Source organism: Chiloscyllium punctatum, chromosome 3 (genome assembly GCF_047496795.1).
Source record: "Chiloscyllium punctatum isolate Juve2018m chromosome 3, sChiPun1.3, whole genome shotgun sequence".
Taxonomy (NCBI): domain Eukaryota; kingdom Metazoa; phylum Chordata; class Chondrichthyes; order Orectolobiformes; family Hemiscylliidae; genus Chiloscyllium; species Chiloscyllium punctatum.
This window is the reverse complement of record NC_092741.1, coordinates 127,446,168-127,469,553: the sequence shown is the minus strand read 5'-3', so window position 1 is coordinate 127,469,553 and position 23,386 is coordinate 127,446,168. Positions and strand designations below refer to the sequence as shown.

At 40.3% G+C, this 23,386-nt stretch overlaps 1 protein-coding gene across 3 annotated transcripts in view; it reads left to right on the top strand.

Moving 5' to 3' along the window:
- Positions 1-23,386, top strand: part of LOC140464913 (CUB and sushi domain-containing protein 1-like) — a 2,358,623-nt gene that overhangs the window by 2,187,541 nt on the left and 147,696 nt on the right. For all 3 annotated transcript variants that reach the window (XM_072560545.1, XM_072560536.1, XM_072560527.1), the window contains exons 51-52: positions 17,337-17,531; positions 19,392-19,565. In XM_072560545.1, the coding sequence (XP_072416646.1) occupies positions 17,337-17,531; positions 19,392-19,565 (369 nt within the window). The remainder of the gene's footprint in view (positions 1-17,336; positions 17,532-19,391; positions 19,566-23,386) is intronic.

Below are 23,386 nucleotides of genomic sequence, written 5' to 3'. Positions count from 1 at the left end.
CCGCTGACTCCCACAATTACTTTCATGATACAACCTCAAACGTAGCTTCCTGTGAAGACTCTATTCCATTCTCCCAGATTCTCTGTCACCACCAACTCTGTTCTGATGATGCCAACTTCGACAAGGGCATCTCAAAATGTCCGCCTTCTGCCTCCAACAAGGATTCTCCACCACCTGTGGTTAACAGGGCCCTTGACCATGTCTGAGCCATTTCTTGCACTTGAGCCCTCACACCTTCTCTCCCATCCCATAGTGCCATTGGGATCCCCCCATGGTGCTCACTACCACACCACCAGCATCCACAACCAAGGATTATTTGCTGCCATTTCTACCACCTCAAGGAGTATACTACCATCAGACATATATTCCCCTTGCCTCCCTCGTCAGCCTTCCACAGGGCAGATGACCTGGTCCATTGTGATCATACAATGGCTTTAGGAGGTATATTTTGTCCTTTTTTTTAATGAAACAAAGGTTGAAACACAGGTACCGAACAGCCTACTCAAAGCCAATAGAGTAAACAGCTTGTGTGGTTTCTTTTTAAAAGTTGGAACAATAGAAGCAGCCTGAATAGGTGGGGTCATGCTCCCACAGATCCAGGATATGTAGTTAAAGTTTTCTGCAGTTGCTGGGGTCTTGAAGCTGAATGTGGAAGCTCTTATTCCTCTCTCTGTTACAACTAAAAGCTGGGGTTCTCTTCCTGCTGCTAGAATTGCATGGGGAACAATCTATTTTACTGAATTTGCTTTTGCCAAGAGTGTGTTTATGGGATGTAACTATATTGAAACAGTTAATTATTAGTAGTTTGTTTCATATATATAAAATTCTGTTCAGTTTTTCAATAGTTACAGTAAAACTAATTCTTTTATTTTGTGTATAATTTAACCATGGTGTAAAATTAAAGTTTGACCAATCGAATTGCACTTGGAATGGAATACCTTACATTTACCTTTAAATTAAGAAAAAGTTCGGATCTAGGCTATCTTTTGAGCAGATTCGGTAGGGTCCATAAAACCAACTTTCTTCTCAAATCCTCCCCACACCCCCACAGCACTTTCTCTTGTCATCACAGAAGCTGTAAGACCAGTCCATTTGCATACTCCCTCCTCACTATTCAAATCCCCGGGCTGACCTTCCAGGTGAAGCAATGATTTACCTGCACTTCACTCAACACAGTCTACTGTATTCACTGCTCACAAAGTGATCTACTGTACACTGGGGAGACGAAGCAAAGACTAAGTGACCGCTTTGCGGAGCACCTACAGTCTGTCCACAAAATGACCCTTAGATTCCTGTTCCCTGCCACCTCAGTATACCAGTATTGTATTCCCTGGCCAGCTTCTCTGTCTCAGGCATGCTACAGTGTTCGAGCGAAGTTCAGCATCTCATTTTCCACTTGGGTACCCTTCGGCCATCAGGACTTAATATTGAGTTCAATAATTTTCGAATCTGAACACCTTCTCCCATGTTCTTACCCCAAACCCCACACATAGATTATATTGTCACATGGGCTGCTATCACAAACAACCCATTGTCAGCCAGTAATGGTTCCCATTCCCATTGATTCTCCCTGACTGACTTTTACCCATTCCATTTTCTGCTCAGTTGTATAGCAGACAGTGAAGAAGTTTATCAAAGATTACAAAGAGATCTTGATCATTTGGGTCAATGAGCTGAAGAGTGGCAGATGGAGTTTAATTTGGATAATGTGAGGATGTTATATTTTGGTAAAACAATCAAGGACAGGCTCTGGGTAGTGTTGAACAGAGGGACATAAGAGATCGGATATATAATTCTTTGAAATTTGCATCACAGGTAGACAGGGTGGTTAAGAAGGCATTAAGCATGCTTGCCTTCATTGCCCAGACCTTTGAGAAGAGGAGTTGGAACATCATGTTGAGGTTGTACAGGACTTTGGTGAGGCTTCTTCTGGAGTACTGTGTGCAGCTCTGGTCGCTCGGTTATAAGATTGATATCTTTAAACTGGAGAGGGTTCAGAAAAGATTTACCAGGATGTTTCCAGGTATGCAGGGTTTGAGATATGAAAATAGACTAGAAAGACTGGGACTTTGGCATTAGGTTGAGGGGAGACCTTATTGAGATTCGTAAAATCATGAGGGGCAATAGTGAGGTGAATGATAAGGGTTTTTTTCTCGAGTGGAACTCTAGGGGGACTATTTTTAAGGTAAGAGGAGAAAGATTTAAAAAAGGGCACGGGGCAATTTTTTTACACAAAGAGTGGTTTGTGTGTGGAATGAACTGCGAGAAAAAGTGGTGGATGCAGGTGGAGTTACAACATTTAAAATACAGTTAGTTTAGTACATGAACAGGAAAAGTTTGGAGGGATATGAGCCAAGTGCAGGCAGGTGGGACTAGTTTTGTTTGAGAACATGGTTGGCATGGACTGGTTGGACTGAAGGGTCTGTTTCCATGCTCTTTGACTGTGTGGCTCTCTGTAGATGCTTTGAGTTGTTACAGCAATTTGTGTTTTTTTTCTGATTTCCAGCATCCATAATTCTTTGTAATTTTTGTTAAGCAATCTCCTAAAAACTGATGTTGAGTCAGCACCCTGGGATGATGATACTGATTTTTGGTTTTCACTCAAGACAGCTTACATGCTTGTGGGTCCTCTCTTGAAATTATCAGGCAGTAAAGTTTGACATTCAAATTTGTTATTAGTTTGTATTTTAACTAACAACATTGACTTTCACAGTCAGCACAACTACTTACCATTCTGTTACAAACTCTCCAAATGAGTACTCCATGGAAACTATATTCATGGGTAAGGGAAGAACAGCTAGAGGTTTTCAGAACCACAGGCAGCACAAGCAGGCTGACTAGATAGAGTGGATAGGGAGAAAATTTCCCTGCTTGTAAATGAGAAAGAACATAGATTTAAAATGAACCACAAAAGAGCAAGGGTGAAGACAGTAAAAAACGTCATTATTCAGTGTGTGGTTAGGATTTGGAATGCATTGCCTGGAAATTTGTTAGAGGTATGTTCAGTTGAGGCATTCAAGAGGACATTGGAAGATTATATGAATGAAAATAAAGTGCAAGGCTCAGTGGAAAAGGCAGGATATTGACATTAGGTAATGTTACTCAATTACGAGTTGGTGCAGGCATGATAGGCTGAATGGCCTCCTCCTGTACAATAACACTTCTTTGTGATGTGTATAAACAGTGAAACTGAAGCGTTCTAGCCATGAACAAGTAGGAGGCTGTTGCTCATGCAGTTCTTTGAGTGTGTACTTACTTTGAGAGGCTCTGTTTGATAGTTCCACCTTCTTGCAAGTCAGTTCGTTTCTCTTGCACTTGCAGTCACCATATGGTTAACCTTTCTGCTGGCTGCCTTCACCGTGGCACTGGAACAGCTTTGACAAAGGAGCCAAGCAGCATCAGGAACACATACAGGGAATCAGCTCTCTCAACATGTGAGCACCAATGTCTGCACATGCTTAAGATTTCACTACAGGTCATTGTTGACATCTATAGCTTCCAGGACAAAGATTTCCCTTCTAGTGGGATAGGTGGCTACTTGTTGCCAGTGGCTGACAAGGTAGCTTTTTCGAGAGGGGTGTCAAATATCGCCATACCTCCCTGTCCTCTCTGCCTTGCCACAACATTCAGTAGATAAACCTCTGGAAAGTAAAGAGAAAGAAAAGAGTTGTTAAGCAGCATTAGTCATGACCAGCAACTGTTTCAGAGCACTTTGCAGTCAGTGATGTACATTTAAGGTGTTGTCACCATTATGTCATTTAGCAGAGATTTATGCTTGTTAGAGTTGGTGGAAAAGAACAGACAACATTTGTATTGAGTGACTGTGTGGCCATGTTAAGAGTGGGCAATAGGCTGAGGCCTGACTCAATTTGTTTTTCCAAAAGGGATGGAGATAAAGGAATTAGTGTAGTTGCAAGATATATTGTTCTGAGAAACCCTGTGCAGGAGAATGCTGGGAAAGGCAGAACATGGTGAGTGGGACCTCAAAGTGGGATTCTATTCATCCAACATGGAATCCTGAGGTACAAAATCATCTTGTTGCTCTAATTGCAGTTTGGAAGGCGCTCATTCCTGTTGCTAACTTCCTTGACTTTTATACTGTATCTACTTGGTTGGAGAGGTTGTTCCTATCCTCTAGTACTTGGGAAGATTTTCTTAGATCCTGTAGGAGGCTCCTAAGGTGAAAGTCGGAGACCCAGGGATCAAACTTTCTTGGTCTCATCTCCATTTCCGTTGTTGTACAGCCTGAGGGATCGATCTCTCAGTTCAGCCATTTTAATTCTGAGCCTGCAATAGGAATCCTTTCTTTGATATATCCAGAATCTCGCCTCAATGACCCTCTCTGATTGGACAGAAAATCAGCAAAAAGTATATTAATGCCATAACTTGGGGTTTAAAAGGCACAACAAAGATTATGGGTTCCTGTCCTGAGGTTCTGTAATTTCTTCAAAGATTATCGGTTCAAAAATCTTCCCTTTCAGTTCAGTGGAATAGTTGTACACAATGCTGAATAGAAGGAAACATCTTGAGGTTATCTTACACAGCGTAACACAATACTTGTTTACAGTAGAGGGCAAAAGGTTTACTAGCTTGAATTAACAGAGAGACAGTGTACAAATTTGAACAGGTTGTATGAATGGAAAAGCAATATATTGTTTAGTCTGTCATGAATGTTGAACTAGGGTGGCTCCATGAGCTTAATGTGAGTTTTTTAACATCATTTCAGGACAATGTCAGGCATATACAAATAAAAATAAGGTGCCAACCTGGCAAAGTTACTACCAAAATGAGAAACAGTGAAAGTGGCATGTTATAGACATAACTGAGGAATCCCACAATCAATTACCAATTCAAGGTTCTGCCACCTCCTCAGTGATGAGAGAGCCTGACATGAAAAAACGGATATTAAAGCATTTGCTGAAGCACCTTGAACCAGTTACTTATCAAGCTCCCCTAAATCAAAGATACCAGTCCTTAGCCAGTTCAATTCACTTCGCGTTTTCTTTTTCTTATTTGTTCATGGGATATGGATGTCGCTGCTCAGCATTTATTTCCCATCCTTAATTGCCCCAGAGAATAAGCTGTGGTGAACTCCTGTCTTGTCTCACAACAGTTCTTGAGATTTAGGGATGCTCACAATGATGTTAGGAAGGCAATTTCAGGATTTTGCCCCAGCGACATTGAAGGAACAGTGATATGGTTCAAAGTCAGGATGGTGTGTCATTTAGTAGGCAGCTTGTCGGAGATAGGATTCCTATGCAAATGCTACAGTTGTCCTTCTAGTGGTAAAAGTCATAGGTTTGGATGGTGCTTTTGAAGGAGCTTTGTTGAGATACTGCAGTGCATCTTGTGAATGAGGCACACACATGCTCAGTTGCACTAGAGGTGAAGAGAATGAAAGTGGTGGAATGGGGGCCAAGAAAACAAGTTGCTTTGTATTAGATGGTGTGGAACATCTTTAATATTGTTGTAGTTTCAGCTATCTAACAAATGGAAAGTATTCTTTCACACCCTTTTAATTGTGCTTGGAGATGGTGGACTGATGCAAGGGTGTTAGAATGTATCTATGTGGCTATAGAATCTCTCATCTCTGATCTGCTGTTGTTGACAGTGTTTGCATTACTGTTCAAGTTCACTTTCTGTCAGTAATAATGCCAAGGATATTGAATTTTGGGGGATTCAACAATGGTAATGCCATTGAAATTAAGGGACAATGGTTAGATTCTTATTTGAAATAGTAATTGCCCATTATTTGCCACAAAATAGGTCAGCTTGCTTATTGTCCAAGTCTGCAGCATTTAGACATGGAGAACTTCAGAATGTAATGATTTGCAAATGGAACTGAACATAGAGCAATCATCAATGAACATCACCATTTCTTACTAAATAGTTGAGGCAAGGACATTGACAGAGTAGCTGAAGATAGGAGGAAGCTATCCCGAAGAACTTCTGCTGTGAAATTCTTGGACTGGGATGGTTGATCTCCAATAGTCACAATTATTTTCCTTTCTGCTAGATATAATCCTAACCAGCAGAGAATGCACCCGCTAATTAGGAACAGATGTAAGCCATTCATCCCATCAAACCTGCCCTCCCATTCAATTAGATCATGACTAATACCTACTAAGGCCACTTTCCTGCATTATCTCCTCATGCTCTTGATGCCTTTAGTCTTCAGCATCTATTGACTTCTGTCTGGAGCATTCTCAATGCTTGACCTGTCTTAGTCCTCAGGGGTAGAAAATTACAAAGATACACCACACTCAGTGAAGAAATTCCTCTTCATCTCAGTCTTAAATGGCCTACTCCTGTAGACTAAGATCCCATTCCTTTACTTTAGACTCCTGTCTCATACTATAAGAACTTTGTAAGTTTCCATGAGGCCACACCCTGTTCTTTGAAACTCTAGGAAGCACAGATGGAATTTTCTCAATATCTCCTTGGATGACAATCCAGTCATCCATGAAATTAATCTGGTGAACCTCTGTTGTACTCCCTTTTCGGTAAGTTTATACTTCCTTGGATAAGGGTATCAAAATTGTACACTGCGTGAGGCATCGCTAAAGCTATATACAACTGCAGCGAGATATCTTTACTCTTGATTTGACTTCCTGATGACTGGCTACACCTGCATACCAACTTTAAGTGACTCATGAATAAGAATACTTGGGCCCCTTGCGATGTCTACACTTTCCAACCCATCTAATTCATTTATCCTGTTCAAGTTGTCTTGACGCCTACTCCCATCACTATCACAGTTCATATTTCCACCCAGTACGGTGTCATCAATAAATTAGATTATATTGCAATTGGTCCCCACATCCAAATCATTAATTTGGATTTATTTGAACAGTGGTGAACTGAGTACTATCTCGCTAGTTACAGTCTGCCACCCTGAGAATGGTCTATTTATTCCTACACTCTGCTATCTACCCGCTAATAAATTCACAATCCATATTTGTACTTTCCCCCAATCCCATGTGCTCTGTCTACTTTGATTTTCTAACCTGTGTGGTACTTTATCAAAAGTCTTCTGAAAATCCAAGTGCACTATATCCACTGGTTCTCCATTATCCTGAAAAACTCCAATAAATCTGTCCAGCCTAATTTCCCTTTCATTAATCCATGACTCAGAAATCCTACGCTCTCCAATCTCTCAGTTTTATTTCTATGCTCACTAGCGTGAGGAACAGTCCCTGTGTTCTGCTTTTTAATCTCCTTCCAGCCTGCTACAGATTATTTTCAGGGCCTCAATCCCTTTTTTGCGTACTAATATGGGCCACAATCAATGTCTGGTAGCCTCTTCCATGACATCTAGGACCCTCACACTGAGGAGGTTACATACTTTCCTGGAGTCACATCCATAGCCACAGAAATTCCTGTCTCTTCCTTAATCTAACAAATCCCTTACGACTACTACTGTTTCCCTCCTCTTCCTCTCCTACTGAACCATTGATGAATCTGATGGTCATAATGACTTAAAACCTTCACATTATTTCTCTCCACAGATTTTAACGGATCCGCTGAGAATTTCCAGCAATTTTGTTTTTTTTTTCCCTCATGTCCTACATCCATAGTATTTTGTCCTTTCAGTGGCTTTGCAGCACTCTTTTCTATTATGTTTTAAATGATGGCCTCTGGTTGCTATCTAACATGAATTCTATTTATCAGTTCTATATTTGAGTAGCAAGGTTTGTAGAGGAATGAATCATTTGAATTGAAAGGCATTCAACTCATACTTTTGCACTTCAGATTCGATTAAGTTGTAGAAAATGCAGTTACACAATAAAGATACACAAGTGCTGCCTAATAAAATGAATTACTGCACAAGGTTTTCTGCTTTACTTTGCTGCATTTGCATCTATTTCCAATCATCTTTGACATGATTTATTGCTCTTATGTGACAACTATCTTCTCCATAATTCAGCAGACAAGAGGTAACAGATTTCTTCATTAAAGTGCTAACTTTTCTGACCTTGGTACATTCAGTGGAGCAGTTTTTCTTAAATTGTTCCTTAGCTGGAGGGGATATTGTCAAATATGTTCACCGTAAAATTAAATGATTCTTCTGCGGTCCTTCAGTTTGATGAGGCTGTGTTGGTTCAGTCGTTTTGTTCATCCATAATCATGATTTCCGTTAGGCTTCTCATAAGCACTTTGGGGACATCATGATATCTTACAAGTTGCTACATAAATGCAAGTCTCTATTTCACTTATTTATCCTTGTATCAAGCATGTGGAAAGTAAAATGTTGAGGTTGTAGACTAATCGGCTATGGTACATTAACTGTTTTGAACTTGTTCAATTATACTGCAAGCTGATCTGGCAGCAGACTATTAATTCTGTCTGAGAAATAATTATATTGAGCTTTATTCCAGTCAGTTTACACTTGTTTCTCTTCCCTTGGTCCAACTTACAATGACATGTTCTTGTGTTCTGTTTAACTCCACAATGGCAGCACTTCTCCAGTTGTTACCTCTGCAAAACCTAATGACTCCCACCAACTCCACATCCCACCCCTAGCAATTCCAATAAACTCAGTTCACTCTTCAAATAAAATTCTCAAAATCTTAATCCATTTTTCAACTGTTTAGATCACAGGTATGTCTAGTATATGACCACAATCCTTTGCAATAGGTAGACTATTAATGCTATTTAATTGGTTTATTCACATGATAGTTTAACTCGTTGTACTGGATTTCTGTATAGGTAGTAGGTTAAAACACTAGAGACTGCTGACTTGTGAGGAAGCTGCCAATAATCTGCTGACTACCACCTTTTCCACAACAAAGACAGCTTTGGATAATCCAGAAACATTCATAAAGTAAAACGATTGCAGTCTGTCAGTGGTCAGTGGGTCTGCAACTGTTGAGATAGTGCTGCAAGATAACCAGGGAGATTGCAGTATTAGTCATGCTGCACAGTCAGGTCTTCCACAGACATTTACGCTTCAAAGCAGAGTCAGTGGATAACTCCTTGGAGACAAGGGCTACTGTCAAAGGTTGTGGCTAATGGCACCATTGAGGGAATCTACCAGAGATACCCAAAGAAGGTGGAGTACATGAGCCACATGAGTATCAGTTATCACTGGAAATGTGACTCAGACTCCTCGGGGTCAGCCTTCCGTAGCCATTTCCACATTGATGGTGCTCTGTGGCTCCTGATAAAACTTGGTGCAAAGAAAAGAAGAAGAGTGGGAGAAGCACATTGTATTTTAGAGGGACAGGAGCTTAAGGTGGAGATGGCAGTTTCAGCTGCTCACTAAACCTGGAAAAAGTGGAATTGATCTGAATTCATCTTTAATACTGTACCATGGAACTCCAGTTTGGACAAGTTCCTTTATGTTCAGGCTTTACTGGTTTTCCCTTCGCAAACAATGTCAAAAAAAGGTAAAAATATGGATAGAATTTCTTTGCATTAATATGGAGTTGCAAATGAAGAAAGAATGCACCACCAATGTAATAAACAAGATATCTTGACATAAGGCAATCCAGACAAATACATTGGATTTCTAAGAAGCAGTCTGCTTTAGAAAAACATCTTTCACTCAGCGATGGACTATCCTGAAACTTCTGATATTCATTTTTTTTTAAGAAAGAAAATATAAGGGTTTGGTCTTCACTCACTGGTCCAGTATTTATTGTTCATTCCTAATTACCATTGAGAAATTAATTGTGAGCTTTCTTCTTGAACTGCTGCAGACAATTTGGTTTAGGTGAACAATACTGTTAGAGAGGGATCTCTGGGTTTTCTACCCAGGGACAGTAGAGGAATGGTGATATAATTCCAAATCAGTATGGTCTATCTCCAAGTCATTTGTAATGAAATCTGAGCTCCACTAGATGGTTCAAAAGGTGTCTGTGATTAGTTGTGTGTCTCGAAGCACTGAGTGCACAGAACCAGTGATCCCAATTAGACAGCTGGCTGGGCATGCCAAAGCCAGTGCTATAGGACATAGACTGCAGGCTACAAGCCTGGAGCAGGCAATAAAGACAAAAAGTTTGCAACACGTGTCAATACCCCCACATCAGGGAGAGAGCTCAGAGATCGGTCCCGAACTCAATAATTGAGACAATACTGAAGTACCCACTGTAGGTTATGAGTTTACGTGGCTGGCTACACCATTGTTGTAGAAAATGATGACTGTTCCATTTGCTGGGTTTGAAGAAATGAGGTGTATAGGTTTTGAACATTCACCATAGCCTGCAATGAGAGTGGCTCATGGAGCATATGTAAAAGCAAGCTGCCTATAGTGTTCAAATCTTAACTCAGTATGGTGTGACATGTAGCTTGGAAATGACAAAGCTGCGAATTCTGCACCAGTCATCATCAAGAGATAGTCAAGTAGCATCGGTCATCTCATGATTTGTTGCAAGTTGCATGAAAGTAGACCAGATCGTTAATCAATATGTTTGGGACTCCATGAATAGAGTGCTTGCAAGTACCTTGACACCAACCAAGCCTTCAAAGGAAGGTCGTGATGTTCTTTGGACGGAAAGAAAACTCAAATGTAGTGTAAAAATGATGACCTGTCAGTCTGATGAGCAGAATAGAGAGAATTTTCACTGGAACACCTGTAGCTGTGGAAGAGTGGATTGTATTAGGTACTCCATTGTCAATGGTCAGTTTACTAGCATGATGCTCAAAGCATCATGTGTCTAAGTAGGGTGACTAACAAATCTGCAATGGAATGCAGCTGATACTAACAAAATATCAGCAAGTTCTTATCTTGTTCGTCAAAACAGACATATGTAGTGATATCATCATCATTATCGAAGATAGTAGCTATCCCTCAGGTTTCAGGCGTATATTGGCAGTTTTGATCTGCAGAAAATAACCCTTGTTAATGATGTTTATCTGGGTGTCTCACTCACTGATGTAATGGGCATCACGCTTCATACAACTGGCTACTGTTTCTATTCACATAAAATTACCACAAAGCCTAAGATATCATAGCACTCATGCCACAGGCAAATCCCTTCAATCCCTGTTTGAATTGTATATGATCTAGCTGGAAATGCTAACACAAGCTGACATATCTGCCAACGACTCGCCATTGCTGTACCTGCCTCCATGACCTACTCTTCCTCTCTTGCAATATCTGCTTGTGACAACCAACCTCTCCAGCTTGATGGTCCCACCAACCTTCAAAATTGATGGTTTCTTCTGAAGACACCACTGTCTGAATAATCACAAGATCTCTGGGATAAATAAAATGTGAATTAGAACTGTCAAAGTGAGGCTGTTAAAAGCTTTCATTTTGTAGATCATGTTTTAATGGATGGTGACACCACGTCAATGCAAGTGAGTGTTGTTCTTCATGTTGCTGTGAAATATATTTAATTCTGGCACCCTGTAGTTCTCTAAAGGCCATGCAGCTTATCTCCAAAGCCAGCTCCTTTGTAGCTGTCAAGATGGATGTGACTGAAGAACTCATTCTCAGCTTCTCTCTGTGTTCAGTGCTCTCTCCTGCTTGGAGAGAAAGGAGAGATGCATGAATGTGAAAGCTGGATAACATTGAAGCATGCTGACATGCTAATGAAGCAGCAATATGTACCACTTGCAATACACAACTGACATTCCTGTGAGTTTGGGTATCAGAAAATCCATTGATCTGTTGGTGAGCAAACTGCAGAAGATGAGTGTGTGCCTTGGGAGTGGCTCTCCATGTTATTCAATGATCTGCCTCCAAGCTTGACAGCAACTTGAATTTGGAGGAGAAAGTGAGGACTGCAGATGCTGGAGATCAGAGTTGAAAGTGTGTTGCTGGAAAAGCGCAGCAGGTCAGGCAGCATCCAAGGAACAGGAGAATCGACGTTTCGGGCATCAGCCCTTCTTGCATGGAAGTTGCAGTTTGTACAAGCATGAATTCCCATTGAGTGTTTAGTTACAGCAATTTTTCAGGTGGTTGTTGAAGGGTGCTGTTATGCGAGAAGACATCTAGCAAGCTGGAAACTGACTCTTTTGAACTCTAGCCACATTGTGGAATCACAGCATTTTTATGTTGCAGTAGGAGACCATTTTGCCCATCAGGTTTGCACTGGCTCTTTGAATGAGTATTCTCCCTGCTGTCATTCCCCTGTCTTCTGTAATACTTCCTTTTCAGATAACATCATTTCCTTGTAAAAGCTTCAATTGATCCTGCCACCAACACAAACCCAGGCAGTACTCTGCAGAGCCTAATGACCTGCGGCATGAAAACATTTTCCGTCATGTGGCCATTGCTAATTGCCATGAAGACCTATCTGCTGATTGATATCTGTAAAGATGGAAACCTGTTGTCTTAATTTGTCTGGCCTAACTGTGACTCCAGATCCAGAGCAATGTGTCTCACTTTTAATTGTCTTCTGAAATTGCATTGAGAGCCAGTCAATTCAAGGGCAACTGGGATAAGAACAAATGACTTGACAGCAATGCCCACATCCCAAAAAAAAGCATATAATAGCCAGGTTTCTGTCATGATTTGGAGGTGCTGGTGTTGGACTGGAATGGACAAAGTTAAAAATCACACACCAAGTTATAATCCAACAGGTTTATTTGGAAGCACTAACTTTCAGAGTGCTGCTCCTTTATTAGGTGATTGTGGAGTATAATTTCCTTCCCAGGTTTATTTCCTTCACTGAATATTTTAAATCTGAGCCCTCTCTTTCTCAGTGCCACCTTAAGTGAGAACAGGTTCTCCCTACTTACTGCAGTCTGACCCCTGATGGTTTTGAATGCCTTTACACATCTCCTTCAGCCTCCTGTCTCTAAACAAAGGCTCTCCAATCTATCTGTGTAACTGCACATTTCCGGAGTCATTCTTTTCTGTACTATTTCTCATGTTGTTCAGTCACCCCTCAAGTATGTTGCCCAGAAATGGATTCTGTACTCTGACTAAAGATAAATCAGTGATTTATAGAAATTCGACATAACTGCCTTGCTGTTGTACTTTATCTCACTATTTAAAGCTGAGAATATTTTATACTTTATTAAACATACTCTGTACCTGCCATGCTACCTTCAGTTATTTATGTACGTTTACACACATGTTCCTCTGCCCCTACTCTCCCTTTGGATGTAACCATTGAATTATATTGTCTCTCCATGTTCTTCCTATCAAAACAACAAACTTCACATTTTTCCGCACAGAACTTCATTTGCCACCTGACTGCCCATTCCACCAACTTATCTATGCCCATTGGGAAATCCAACACTACCCTCTTAACAGATCACAATTCTTCCTAGTTTTGTCTGCAACTTGTGAAATTATGCCCTGATTATGTCATTATTATGATTGTAAAAACAAGTGTTCCAATATTAATCCACGGCAAACAAGTTAAAACTGTTCCCCTTGCCTAATAGCACCCATTAACTATTTCTCATGTTTCTATTGCTCTGCTAATTCCATATCTTTGCTGCTATTTTCCTTTTCCATTCCACGAGATGTAACTTTGCTGAAAAATCTGTTGTTGGCACTGTATCAAATATATTTTGGAAGTCTATATTTGTCACATTATCACAATTGTTCCCATTAACCTTCTCTTATCTCTTTAAATAACTCTAGTTAGCTTGTTACAAATAATCTTAAGCCCTTTGGCAGACCTTCTAACCACTCAGAAAACTCCTTGTGAGCCAGCAATTCCTCCTCTCTGCATTCCTCACATGACCTCACAAGGGATTTACCTTTAAGTGAGCTCTCCCCTAGGCTACTGCTATTGCCAGTGCTTGCTGCTGTCTTTCTGTGTTCATTGTCTGAATATTTGCTACTTAATTATCTTTTGAGTTATGCTTACATTTTAGATTGCTTCTGCAAATTGTTCTTTGATAGACTTTTTCAGTCCCCTCATGTCTTTAGAACAAATGGCTTAAATTATAGCACGGAAAAACATTTTACAGATATAACCACTTTGGTGTTGTCTGAATAGATCTTAATCATGTTTCAGTACTTCTTTGCAAGTGTCTGATTATCTTGTGACTGTTGTCAGCATTGATCAAGAGTGCACTTGAATTTCCCTCAGAATAAAGAATGCAAGTTTCAGTTTCAAAGATGCCAGTGTTCCAAAGTGGTTACCCAATTTCATATAATGGCTGAAGTTTGTTTCCCCCATTCTCATTGACAGAATATAGACTTTTACTCGTCATTCTTGTATAACGCGCATTTCGTTACTATGAATCAACTATAATGCAATTGGCGGATTGTGACTGCTATTTGGATAACGCGAACTTTCTACTGAACGGGCATAGCAATGTCTATAAAGCAGGGTCGCAGGAGCACGCAGCTATTGTGTTATAGCAGAACGACCTGTATTTGCTATTTCTCCTTTTCTTCTCCAGTCTGAAATTGGTGATGTCTTTTAAGATATGTGTGAAGGAATCTCTCTCTCGGTGCATTAAGGGTAGTGACAAATTGCTTCATAAAGAATGGCTTACTGATTTAGCCATTCCTGTTGTACATCATGTGTCCTTGCCTCTGGTACTATGGGTACTTGTTTATTCCTGTTCCTCATGCCCTCATTCCTCCAGTAAGTTTAGACATATTTTAGGGAAAAAAGGTCTTGTTGTTGAACTTGGTTCTGCCCCTAGTCAACATTCACACATGTCTAGTGAATAGTGACAGAGATTCTGGGCAATATTTCACCTTCCTTGGTCACAGCATCCAATTTTGGCATCCACTGTAAATGTGAGTAATGCACTTTGGAAACTGAACCTGCGTGTTCCTGATCTGTGTGTTGCCATAACACCTTTTTGTTTATAGAACCAGGTGACAAGGTATTGGTGAACTTATTTTAATTAGATGTGAAGAATTGCACTTTGATAAGGCAAACCAGAGCAGGACTTATACAGTTAATGGTAGGACACTGGGGAGTGTTACCAAACAAAGAGATCTAAGGTTGCAGGTCCATTCTTCCTTGTAAGTAGAATCACAGGTCATGAGGGAGGTGAAGAAGACATTTGGCATGCTTGCCTTCATTTTTCAGAAAATAAGTCAGGTTATTGGAAAGGCCACTTTTAGAATACTGTGTACAATTCTGGTTGCCACTCAACAGGATGGATGCTGATAAACTTGACAGGTGCAGAAAAGATTCACAAGGATGATGCTGGGACTGGAGGGTTTGAGTTACAGGGGAGGATAAATAGGCTCAGGCTTTTTTCCTTGGAATGTTGGAGGCTGAGCGGTAACCTTATTGAGGTTTAAAAAATCACAAGGGTCATGAATAGGGTGAATAGCCAAGGTCTTTTTCCTAGTTTGGGGAAATCCAAAACTAGAGGACATAGGTTTAAGGTCAGAGGGAAAAGATTTAAGAAGGACCTGAGGGATAAGTTTTCGTGCGTAGGGTGCTGTGTGTATGGAATGAGCTGCCAGCGGAGGTGGTGGAGGCTGGTACAATTACAACATTTAAAAGACATCTTGATGGGAATATGAAAAGGGTTTAGAGGTAAATGGGACCATGTCAGATTAAGATGTCTGGTCGGTGCTGACAAGTTGGACCAAAGGGTCAGTTTCCATGCTATATGACTTTATGAATCTATCAACAAGGTTCATTTTTACTGTGAAAAACAAATGCAATGTTTTGCTGCTTTAAACTCCATTATGCATAATGACTGGAGACTATATTCTTTACAGACCCTTCGGCATTTCATAGATGCATATGAGGTCATTTAGGACATTACAAAGACAACACCACTCAATATCTACCAAGCCAGTGGTCACAGATGTGTGCCAGAAGAAATCAGGTCCTCATCATAAAGTCATAGAGATGTACAGCATGGAAACAGACCTTTTGGTACAACTCGTCCATGCTGACCAGATATCCTGAATTAATCTAATCCCATTTACCAACACTTGGCCAATATTCCTGTCAACCCTTCCTATTCATATACCCATCCAGATGCCTTTTAAATATTGCAATTGTACCAGCCTCCACCATTTTCTCTGGCAGCTCATTTCATACACGTACCACTATCTGCCCGTTGGGTCCCTTTTAAATTTTCCCCCTCCCACCCTAAACCTATGCCCTCTAGTTCTGGACTCCCCCAACCCAGTGAAAAGACCTTGTCAATTTACTCTATCCCTGCCCCTTATTGTTTTATAAACCTCTAAGGTCACCCTTGTAAATGTCAAGTACATTTAATTTTTGTTTTTTCACTTATAGTTGTTGTTATAGGTTCTGTTGCAAATTACTTGATGCTTGCTGAAGAAATATAATGGAACAATTATGTAATGTGTGGCAGTATCAGTATTTTCCAAACGCAGGTTTAATATTTAATGGTGTCATGCCTCACTGGGTTAGTGTACCAAAAATCAAACCTTACTATTCTCTGAGTCATCTCAAAAGTTAAAGGTTTTATCAACGAATGCAGAATTCCCCAGTTGACCTATCATTTTAGATTCAGGTTAACAAAATACAGACCAGATTTCTGTATCTGCTGAGATGATCCTTTTAATTGTCATGGTTTAGTCTTATTGATCTGTGTCTTCTCTGGGTGGTTTTAACTTCTTTTTATGAGGTAGAGTATCTCGTTCACAAATTATAAAGTCTCTATCTTATAGATTAAAAGCCACAGCTTACAGCAACTGGTGAAGGAAAAAAAATGGTTATCTTCAGGCTTTAGATGTCTGCATACCACCAGCATATACTGGGCACCAATTGTCCTTACAGAGGTCTGAAGGTTTCTGGCTGAATTGTTCCCACCCACAAGATGAATGGCTACCTGATAAACAAATACATATTGTTGACAACTAGCCACTGTTCCACACACCAGTCAGCTCCTTATTGTTGGCTGAATCTTACTTTGTACCATCTGTCTGCAATAGCTTGCCCCCACTGCTCGAAGAAGCAACAGTATAAACAGCACTGACAATAAATGCTGGGAATTTATTTTCAAAAGGTGAGCAAGCCCTTACACAATCCTTTATTAAAAGAGTCACTTTTCCATTTTATTCTACAATCAAAAATGGAGAAAAATTAAAAAAAGGTGTGTCTTTGCAATGAAACAGGTCAATCAAAAACCTAAATGACCTTGGTCAAGAATTAAGTCCTTGCCCTCCACCTTGGAGAAAGCTTTTTAAAATTGCTGCCATAAAAGCCTGTCACAATTGAAGAAAGAAAGTGTCTAAAGAGAGTCTTAATAGGACTAATTTAGACCCTTGAGGATTTCAATTTAATCCAGTTCTTTCTCCCACAGTCTGTCCTGTCAGTCTGATTGATGTGTTCTTATCATTACAATATATGAGAAAACATAAAATGGCAACAATAAAATGTCACTGTAAATGTTGACTTTGTAGAGTTAATTATGTGTGGAATATCATAATAATGGATCACCTTTTATTTGTATTTATTTTCCCCTCACAGCTGTGTCATGTCCTCCTATTGAAACAGTTCTTTCAAAAGACGTTGTCAAGCGGCTCGTTCATGGGTCAATGAATGAATATGGAAACAAAGTCATGTTAAGCTGTAAACCTGGTTATTACTTGAGGGGCAGCAAGGTCATACAGTGTCACGCTAACAGTACATGGAGTGGATCCAATGAGAAAGCAAGTTGCAAAAGTAAGAGCAAGTGCCTTTGATTTTTCTTTATAGTTATTGTGCAATTGGAAATTATTTGGGCCACATTTTCAGAGGAAGCGCAGACACAACTATTATACATAATGAAAGTGATCCACATTTCAGACAGGAGATTCTAATCCAGGTTTCTTCAAACATGCGGAGACATACTTTAAATTTGAACTGGTCTCTCATAGTGCAGAGTAGTTAGAGAACAGGGAATTATATCTCCTTTTTCACAGCAATCAGTTGCTACTTTCTGTGGCATAGGGATGCACAACATTACAGGTGACCACTTTGACAAAGCCTACAAATGTAAGTGTGAGGTAAGGGTGGCAGGTGAATAGTGGTTACTGTGCCACAAAAGTAGGTTGTCAAGTGGGAATGAGGAAAGTACCATTTGGATAGCAGGTGGGTAAGATGGGCACTAAGTAGTGGAGGCCTGGTACATAATGGACTGTTTATTGTTGGTGGAAGATATCTGGGATGGGAAGTGGAGGGGTGGGGATAGGGTGGTATGTTGTGCTCAAGGGGAACAGGACAGAGGTCAGATCAGGTCAGGTCACTATTGGATTCGGGCGAGGAGGTTTCAGGTACATTGTCCATTTGCAGGGGTCACCACATCTAGGGATGGGAGATGATTTTGGATCCTGAGGGAAACAGGATTGTAAGATCAGGGTTTATGTAATGTGGAGGTCTAGAAGAGGTGTAGTTAAGCATGTATGAGTTATATTGGATGTTCAGTCAAATCATTACTCAGGAGTTATATCAGATTTTATAAAATCCAACTTTTGAAGTGTTGAGAACTGCAGATTCTGGAGAGTCAGAGTGGCTGAAGAATTGAGCTGGGAAAAGCCCAGCAGGTTAGGCAACATAAGAAAAGGAGGGGAGTTGACATTTCAAGTTGGAACCTTTCTTCAGGACTCAGTGAGTGTGGCAGTGAGTAGGGGTTAGTGTGCCACAAAAGTAGGCCGCTCACCTTACTGCTGAAAGATTCTGACCCGAAATGTCAAGTCTCCTCCTCCTCTGATGCTACCTGACCTGCTGTGCTTCTTCCAGCTCAATTCTTTATCCACCCTAAAATCTAACCTCCCGAATATCTACTTACATTTGAATATTTACTGCAGTGTTTGTCTATGAATTCTCTGATTTAACTGGATACTTTTGAAGGGCTCTAGGTGCAGGGCAATTACCCAGTGGAATCTTTAATTTTCCAGGCAATTCCTTCAAAGAATGCTATGTCAAAGGTTCTGCAGGATCCGCATGTGTGACTCCTATGTTCAATGCAGAAATGCTTATCTGGCCAATGACAAAATCTGCTTCAACTATTACTTAGAAGTAAACAGCTATTTTAATGCTAATTTTTAAAGGATTTTCTACTGCATGTGCATTGAACAGAGATTTCTATGAAGCACATACACAGTTAGAGCTGCCAAATTTGTGGCAGAGCTTTTAATATTTTAAATTGCATGACTTGACATAAGCTTAATGCACAAAAAGGAATTAAATGTCTCATTTGTATGCCAAAGTATGTCAAGGCCTTGGAGAGTGTGCTTTTGAGATTTACTTGAATGATGCAAGGGAGAGTGACGACTGTTAAGTGAAAAAACCATAGAAACTGGAATTATTCTGTTTAGATGAGGGAAGGTTAAGGTGAAATTTAATAAACGGGTTCAAAATTGTGAAAGAGAACATAATCAGAAACTTTTTTTCCTTCAGTGATAAGAGTGACGAGGGCTTTTGTTTTCCAAAGTGGATTGTTATTATCTGCATCAGATGTGATCTCATTGAATGATGGAGCTGACTTGATGGATTGAGTGGCCTCCTTCCAGTCTTAATTCTGTGACTTCTTTTTTAAACCAGTTGTCTCATGTGGAGATCTTCCTTCCCCACCAAATGGTAACAGGATTGGAACACTGCAGACATATGGGGCGACTGCAATCTTTACTTGTAACACTGGGTACACACTGGCTGGATCTCACGTTCGAGAGTGCCAAGTAAATGGACTGTGGAGTGGAATGGAAACCAGATGTTTGGGTATGTACCTTAGACAATTGAGACCTGTAGCTGAAGTATATCAAGTGAATCCTATAACACTTGCATGTTGCATTTGAAAACTCGAGCCAAACTGCTCTTGAAATTCTGTATAACTTGATATAATGGACAAAGTTAAAAATCACATAACACCAAGTTATAATCCAACAGGTTTATTTGGAAGCACTAGCTTTCGAAGCACTGCTCCTTCACACAACTCCTGATGAAGTTAGTGTTTCCAAATAAACCTGTTCGGCTATAACCTGGTGTTGTATGATTTTTAACTTTGTTCACCCCAGTCCAACACTGGCTCCTCCATATCATTGATATAATGGTATAGAAATAAGTAAAAAATAAAGTAATGCACTATGTAAAAATATTGGCCTTCCAGCTTTGAGAGAAAGATTTTAGTTAGGCTCAAAATAATAAGATAGAAGTCTTATTTTCTGTCATGGATGTAATAATCATAGAATCCCTACAGCGTGGAAGCAGGCCATTCGGTCTATTAGTTTACACTGACCCTCCAAAAAGCACCCACTCAGACACACCCCGCTACCCTGTTCCTGTAACCCTGCATTTCCCATAGACAATGCACCTCGCCTACATATCCCTGAACACGATGGGCAATTCAGAATAGTCAATTCACCTGACCTGCACATCTTTGGACTGTGGGAGGAAACTGGAGCACTCTAAGGAAACCCACACAGACGGAGGGAGAATGTGCAAACTCCACAAAGATTGTTGCCTGAGATTGAAATCAAACCCAGGTCCAGAGCGCTTAGAGGCAACAGTGCTAACCACTGAGCCACCATGCTGTCCCTAAGTGAAATGTTGTTAGGAGATTTGAATATTGTTCCTATTGGGCATTGATTCTTCAATGTATGTCAGATGTTCTTGCACTGAACTGAATACAATGAAAATTCACTATCTTGATGATTGGATTGAAAGAGTTAACCTATGATAATTGGCAGAGGACATTAAACTATATTCTCTGAAGAAGGAGAATGTGTATTGTACTTGCGTAAAAAAAACATACATGATTCTAAAGAGGCCCAACCAGGGTGAAATCTGAGAGTATGCCTCCTCTGACTGAGGAGCCTCAAACATGAGAGGGAGGAGCCTTAGGTTAAGGGGTGATCATTTAGAACTGAGATGAGGAGAAATCTCTTCACTGACATGCTTGAAAATGTTTGAAATTCACTCCCTAAGAGGTTCAATTTTCACACAGTATGTTGTTGAGAGATTAACTTTTATTAAAATACATCTGCCCAACACAGTTGTCAAAAGAATCCACACGTTTATTCACTATCTGTCTTTCATTCACACTCTCTCCCTTTTTATTAAGGGGTTCTGTCAAGGAGATACACCCTGTTCCATAATCTGACTTTCCTTATCATACAGTCATGTTTCTTTTTATTCATTCACCAGACGAGAGCATTGCTGGCTAGGCCAGCATTTATTGCCCAGAGGGCAGTTAAGAGTCAACCACATTGCTGTGGCTCTGGAGTCACATGTAGGCCAGACTGGGTGTGGATGGCAGATGTCCTTCCACAAAGGGCATTAGTGAACCAGATGGGCTTTGCTGATGGTCAGAAATGGTTTCATTGTTATCATTGGACCTTTATTTCCAGAACTTTATTGAATTCAAATTTCACCATCTACCCTAGTGGAATTCAAACCCAGGTCCCCCGAACATTGCCTGTGTCTCTGAATTAAGAGTCCAGCAATAATACCACCAGTCTATCAGCTTCCTCGACATCCAAGGATAGAATCGAATCCGGGTCCCTCGCTCTGTGAGGCAGCAGTGCTAATCACTAAACCACCTGCCACCCTCAATTTGATGTTTGATGGTTAACTCGTTGCCCCTCTAGTTGCAACGGTAACTCTGTCATCATAGCATTCGTGTCTTCTTGCCAAGATTTCAAAATCACCCATTTTTTTGTATCATCCTTAGTAAGTAATCATTCTAACGCAGCTACGTCTCTGAAAAGAATCCACACACACACACACACACATACACACACAGACACACGTGTGTGCACACAAACACACGCATTCAGAAATACACACCCACATTCAGAAACACACACATGGAGACAAACACAGAGTGGCAGCAATGATGGCCCTGTTTCAGTGCTGTTTGGAGGGGATGGTCAGGGAATGAGAAAGAATGGGAAGGCCTGGTTGATGGTTCCACTTTTTGACCGAAGCCTTGATGCAGGAGAGTTGAATGATTTAATCAATAATGAATTGAGGTAAATGAAAAATTAAGGATTCTTTTGGCCAAAGTCATGCGTCAACTTTTACTTAAGGCCAACTTTTACTCAGGTAAATGTAGTACAGTGAGCCCACACTGTACCTGAACTAGGACAGTAGAGTGGATGACAAATATCAAAATAAATGCTGTTCCTTCTGAACTTTTGCAGCCCATAATTATGTTTTTCAAAATGTCATATTCCCATTCAGTGCCCTGAGCAGAGAAGCTGGCTCACTGATAACCCAGGTGGAAGTGGGTACTGCAGATACTGGAGATTAAAGTCAAGATTAGAATGGTGCTAGAAAAGCACAGAAGGTCAATGATTCCTGATGAAGGGCTTTTGCCCGAAACATTGATTTTCCTGCTCCTCGGATGCTGCCTGACCTGCTGTGCTTTTCCAGCACCACTCTAATCTTGCCACTGATATCCCATGCTGGAAAGGTAGGCACACATAATGCATAACTCCTGGGTATTAATTTAAATAGTGAGAAATGATCAGAACACACATCTGACTTTCCATTATACAGTGAGCAGGAGAGATGTCCTGCCAGGAGCATGAAATCAGACAATTGCCTCCACTATAGACTGACGATCATGATTAAGCTGACTCAGTCTCCAACTTAAACAACATTTCACATTGCATGACTTAATGTTACATTTCGTTTTATGATGCCACAATGGCTGGTGTATTTGGGAGAAGTTAATATTTTCTGATCTCTCTTTTATATCCATTGCATCAATGTATATTTTCAATTTTGAAAAGTGTGGTAATTTATTTCTAGACACCCACAATGGATCCTATTCCCCATGACTAATTCTAAGCTAACTAGGACTCCCAACTCCCTGAATCTGGGTAGGGCTGTATGGAAATCAAGCTTCAGGGCTCAAGCGCTGTCGTAAAAATAAAGATTGAGACATGAAGCAGCCATCTGCTTTCACAGCCTCCATGACCAATTAATAGCATATCGTGTCGCTTACCCATCCCTGCGATGTCACAATTGAAAAGAAAAGCACTCCCAATTATCGAAAAAACATTGAAATTGTTTCAACTAATTCCTTATGAAAACAAACATTTTAATTTAATAACCAATTAAACTGTCTATTATGCAAATAGAAATTTGTCTTTCATCAGTATTCCTATAGTAGTTCTTGGTAGACAAACAAATTTAAAATTAGGATTTTTCTTGAATGTTGCTTTGACAACTTGAGCAGTCCCAATATGTTTATGCATTTTTTTATGCATAAGCATACCTTTGCATGTCCTAAAGGATGTTTTACCTCAACCCAAGGGATATCTTATCTCCAAAAAGAGCAAACATTCGCCAGCCCTTTCCCATCACACCTCCATCACAACCCCTCAACCCAAGACACTCGAGATGACCCACCCATGCAACCTAATGTTACGACCCCTCATAACCCTATGCCAGTTTAGTGCCCATTCCACTCACCATCCTTTTCCTTCCCACCTATCAAACTAACTCATTGCTTATCCACAGGTACCTATATTCATAAAAAAAAGTCCTATTACTTAAAGTTCTAAATTTTAGGCTATGGTCTGTGGTTTAAT